This window comes from Fringilla coelebs (assembly GCF_963513975.1).
Source record: "Fringilla coelebs genome assembly, chromosome: 6".
NCBI lineage: Eukaryota > Metazoa > Chordata > Aves > Passeriformes > Fringillidae > Fringilla > Fringilla coelebs.
The window spans coordinates 24280792-24285554 of NC_140034.1; the positions used below are offsets into that span (position 1 = coordinate 24280792).

Consider the following 4763-nt stretch of genomic DNA (forward strand, 5'->3'; position numbering starts at 1 on the left):
ACATCAGCTCAACTCCACTCACATCCCAGCCGCACTTCCTCACTTTCTCAACTGTCTCGCCCCACACCGCTCCCTGCCTCCTTTTTGGCTGGTTGTAGACCAGAATTCAGCACCCCCCGCCCCTCCTGAGAGCTGGCTTCCTGCTAGGTCGGGCTTTCGGGCTCTTTTCGTACTGCCCGTCGCTCGCTTGCAAGAAGGCTGGATGGTTACACCGGGCAGGTTGGCTCCATAATGTTAGGGACTGTGAAAATGGAAGGGCATGAAACCAGCGACTGGAACAGCTACTACGCCGACACTCAGGAGGTGAGTAAATCCCAGGGTCTGGCTTCGCTGCTGCCCCTGTGCAGGGGAGGGGAGGGCCTGGGGGTGGCTAGGGGTCTGGAGGGGGCAGCAATCGGAGGAATCGGTTTGCAGTCCAGATCCTGCCAACGCAAACGTACCTCCCCCTCCCTCCGGCGCCGAAACTGGCTAGGCTTCCCCAAGGAAAACACAGCTTCCAGGAGCCCTGGAGGCGTTTGGGGAAGACACGGGGCAGCTGCGAGCCCTCCGGGAGGGCCGGGGGGCCTGGGGCAGCCCTTGATCTCATCTAAGAGGCGTAATCTTCTCTCACGGCGGGCGCAAAAGCACCCCGTAAACTCTTGGCTCGGGGCAGAGACTCGCCGCGCCGCCGGCACCCGACTCCTTCCCGGCAGATGGCAGGGGCCGAGGGAGACGGACGCCAGCGCGTCCTGGTCGGGGGCAGCGCCTTCCCCGAGCTTCTCGGCGGGACCTCCGGCCTCTCTACGCGCCAGCACCGGGCCCTCACCTGTTAAGGCCGGGGGAAAGGAAGGCAGGGGGAAGACCAGCCGTTTGTCCCTACTTTGCAGACGGGCTGCCCGCGGTGTGCGCTGCTGCCGCGGGCCGGCTGGCGGCGCTGCCGAGAGCCGGGCCGGGAGGGGGCCCGCACCCGGACCCGCCGCCCCCCACCCGGACCCGGTCCGGACCGCGGCAGGCCCTTCCGCCCCCCGCGCCCGTTTGACAGCGCCGTCCGTAAGGTGGAGGAGAACCGGCCCAAGAGCCCACAGCTGCGGCGGAGGAGAGGGCCGCGGCAGAGCCCGGAGCCTACCCCCGGAGCGCCTCGGCCCTGTGGGGCCTGGGGTCCGCTCTGTGCCGCTGAGGCTCTGCAACGGGGGTCCTGGAGAAGCCAGCGGCCGGCAGCACGGCCAGCAGCACCGCGGATTCCCGCCCTGGAAGGAGCCGTTTTGAGGAAGTGCGGCAGCGAGGCAGGCACCTGGGTGTGCGCACCCGGGCATTGCATCAGCACACCCGGACACAGGGCTCCACAGTCCCCACGCCTCGTCCCGCACCCGAAGCTGGCACACGCGCCCATAGGGCCACGCGGACAGAGGCACAGACGTGTCACCCGGCTGGCATCTCCTTTAATAAAGGAAAGTCGGCTAAGGGCAAACAAGGGTCATCCTAATTATGTGCCGTTTCCAGGCTCATTTTTCCTCGCTTATATGTCCACAAACATAAAGTTAGGGGAACTTCGCTTTTACTATTTTTTTAAACTTCAGTCTTTCCTCACCTCTTGCCATTTAATTTGAATGACTGCAAGAATGCAACATGGGAAACCCAGCCGCGCTCTATCATCTCAAATAATTAATGTGATCCTCTAAATCAAAAGTGCGTTTACAAGTTCGTGAAATTTGTGGGGATCAGAAATGAGTTTTAAATATTTAACCGTTGCTTAAACTTCCTTTTCTTAGCCATATTAGCCATAGTTTGAGTAAACTGGGGACGTCTTTCTCTCTCCTGTTAAATCAGATGCCGTAGCGGAAAGCACAAATTCAAGCTCTCCGGCTCTGCCTTTTTTAAGAGTTGTGTTATGTGTTAGGGTGCTTCAATTTTTTCCACGTCGTGCAATTGTAGAAAATCTCAGAGAGGAGAACTTCAGGCTTTTCATACTTTGGGAAAGTTTTGGTGTTTGATTGGTTGGTTGATTGATTTTTTTTTAAACTTTAATTTAAAGACTGTTTTGATGGAAAATATAGACCAGGGGGGAGCTTTCCACAGATGAAACAGGCCAACAAGAGCTGTTGGGTTTGGGTGAGGGTTTTAAAAATTATTTTACAACAAGACATTATTGCATCTTGTATGTTTCTTAGAAAAGAAATTAAAATTATTGCGGGAAGGGAGACATGAGTGAGATTTTTCTCAGAAAATACAAGCAGTCTTTCTCCTTGGCACAAACAGTGTACGCCCACCAATTTCAGTACTCTGATGAGTTTAAGTATTTAACTAGCGAGACAGGACACATAAACAACAAAATACGGGAATGCGCCGGAGAGAACACGTCCTGCCGGGGCAGTCCGAGCCCGCAGCCCGGCTCCGCGAGGGCTTGGGGCGGCTCAGGGAAGGCGGTCGGTCCGTGCGCCCCGCTGATCCCGGTGCAGCCCACGCAAGCTGAGACACTCCGGTAAACCGGCAGAGCACCCCCGCTCCGTGTTTATAAATGTATAGAGATATGAAATAGCCCTTTTCATGGAAGCAGCTGCCTTTCCGTGCGGCTTTGGGGAAGCTTTTTCCCTAGTGTCGGGAAGCGGCCGGCGTCCCGCAGCAGGACGTTTGCACGGCTGGCTGGGCCAGGCGGGCGGATCCGGCCCCTACGGGGTCCTGCCACACCTCTCTCTCCTCTCTAACTCCGTCTCTTTGTCTCGCTGCCCTAGGCCTATTCCTCGGTGCCCGTGAGCAACATGAACTCGGGGCTGGGCTCCATGAACACCATGAACACCTACATGACCATGAACACCATGACGACAAGCGGCAACATGACCTCCAGCTCCTTCAACATGTCCTACGCCAACACGGGGCTGGGGGCTGGGCTGAGTCCCGGCGCCGTGGCCGGCATGCCGGCAGGCTCGGCGGGGCCCGTGAACGGCATGCCCGCCGGCGTGGCCGCCATGGGCACGGCGCTGAGCCCCGGTGGCATCAACGCCATGTCTGCCCAGCCGGCCCCCATGAACGGGCTGAGCCCCTACGGCGGCATGAACCCCTGCATGAGCCCCATGGCCTACACCCAGTCCAACCTCGGCAGGACACGGGACGCTAAGTCCTTCAAGCGGACCTACCCCCACGCCAAGCCGCCCTACTCCTACATCTCCCTCATCACCATGGCCATCCAGCAGGCACCCAGCAAGATGCTGACGCTGAGTGAGATCTACCAGTGGATCATGGACCTTTTCCCCTACTACCGACAGAACCAGCAGCGCTGGCAGAACAGCATCCGCCACTCGCTCTCTTTCAATGACTGTTTCGTCAAGGTGGCACGGTCCCCCGACAAGCCCGGCAAGGGCTCATATTGGACCCTGCATCCCGACTCCGGCAACATGTTTGAAAACGGCTGTTACCTCCGCCGGCAAAAGCGCTTCAAGTGCGAGAAGCCGGCGAACAGTAAAGCCACTCAGGAGGGCAGGAAAGATCAGGCCGGGGCCTCTAATTCAAGCTCCAACTCCCCCCTGCACAGAGGCCACAACAAACCTGCGCAGCTGGATACGGCCACCTCTCTCTCCAGCTCCAATCCGTCCACCAGCCCTCAGTCTATGGACCACAGTGGATCAAGCACGGAGCTAAAGACCTCGGCCTCGGCCGCCTCCTCCACCATCAGCTCTGTGCCCACCTTGGCCTCCGTCCCACACCCCCCTCACTCATTAGCTCACGAACCCCAGCTCCACCTCAAGGGTGATCCCCACTACTCCTTCAACCACCCGTTTTCCATCAACAACCTCATGTCCTCCTCGGAGCAGCAACACAAGCTGGACTTCAAAGCCTACGAGCAGGCGCTGCAATATTCCTCTTACGGAGCCAGCATCCCCGGCGGGCTGCCCCTTGGCAGCGCCTCCATGGCTGGCCGGAGCAGCATCGAGCCCTCGGCCCTAGAGCCCTCCTACTACCAAGGTGTGTATTCCAGACCCGTGCTAAACACCTCCTAGCTGTGCAACCCCCGCCGCCGGGGCCGAGACCCCTCCTCCCCTTCCTGGCTTCTCTCCCCGCTTTCCCTGAGACAGACCAAGGTGTTTCCGCACGCTGCGTGCAAAGGACTGTTACTTTTTAATTGTCTCGCAACGCGTTGTGTGTTGTTATGATCCACCACGACCTCCTGCAAAGCCGGCCGCGTCCCGCTTGTACATACTCCCTCCGGCCCCTGCCGCCCAGCCCCTCTCCCCGGAGACATCCCCAGCCTATGCAGGGTGTTATTAAAAAGAAGAAAAAAATGTTGAGCGTGTAAACTACTTGTTTGTGCTTTCCGCCCCCTCGTCTCCCTCCCTTATGTGTTCTATAATCTCATGTAAGTTTACAGGTATGTGGCAATACTTTAACAATACGGAGATGAAGAAGCGAGTAGACATTTAAGACTTTTTTTTAATTAAAAAGGCTTTGAAGGACAATACTGCTGTGAAGTAGCAAAACACTAAGAGAATCTCTAAGCAACAAGAGAACTATTTACTTTCTCGGATCATCCTTTTGATACTTGCAAAATAAACCTTCGGCTACTACAACCCACATAAAACCCAGATGCTGCGGGCCGGATCCTGCACTCCCGAGGGGACCAACTGGAGCTTTGGAGTGCAGGATGCGACCCTTATCTTTTTCCAAGTGTTACCTGTTTTGGGATGTAATATAAAGTTACAAGAGGTCACAGCCAGTTGGATTTTTTTTTTTCCTTCCCATCTGTTACTGAAGATTCTAGTTCATCAGGAACTCTCATCAACATGTGGATGACA

General features: G+C 56.9%; 1 protein-coding gene across 1 annotated transcript; it reads left to right on the top strand.

Annotated features, from left to right (window-relative positions):
• Positions 1-231: 231 nt before the first annotated feature.
• Positions 232-4454, top strand: FOXA1 (forkhead box A1; the record flags this gene model as incomplete). The annotated part of the gene is made up of 3 exons (XM_084207578.1): positions 232-303; positions 2709-3936; positions 4414-4454. The coding sequence occupies 3 exons, from the start codon at positions 232-234 to the stop codon at positions 4452-4454; spliced, it is 1341 nt and encodes a 446-aa protein (XP_084063704.1).
• Positions 4455-4763: the final 309 nt, after the last annotated feature.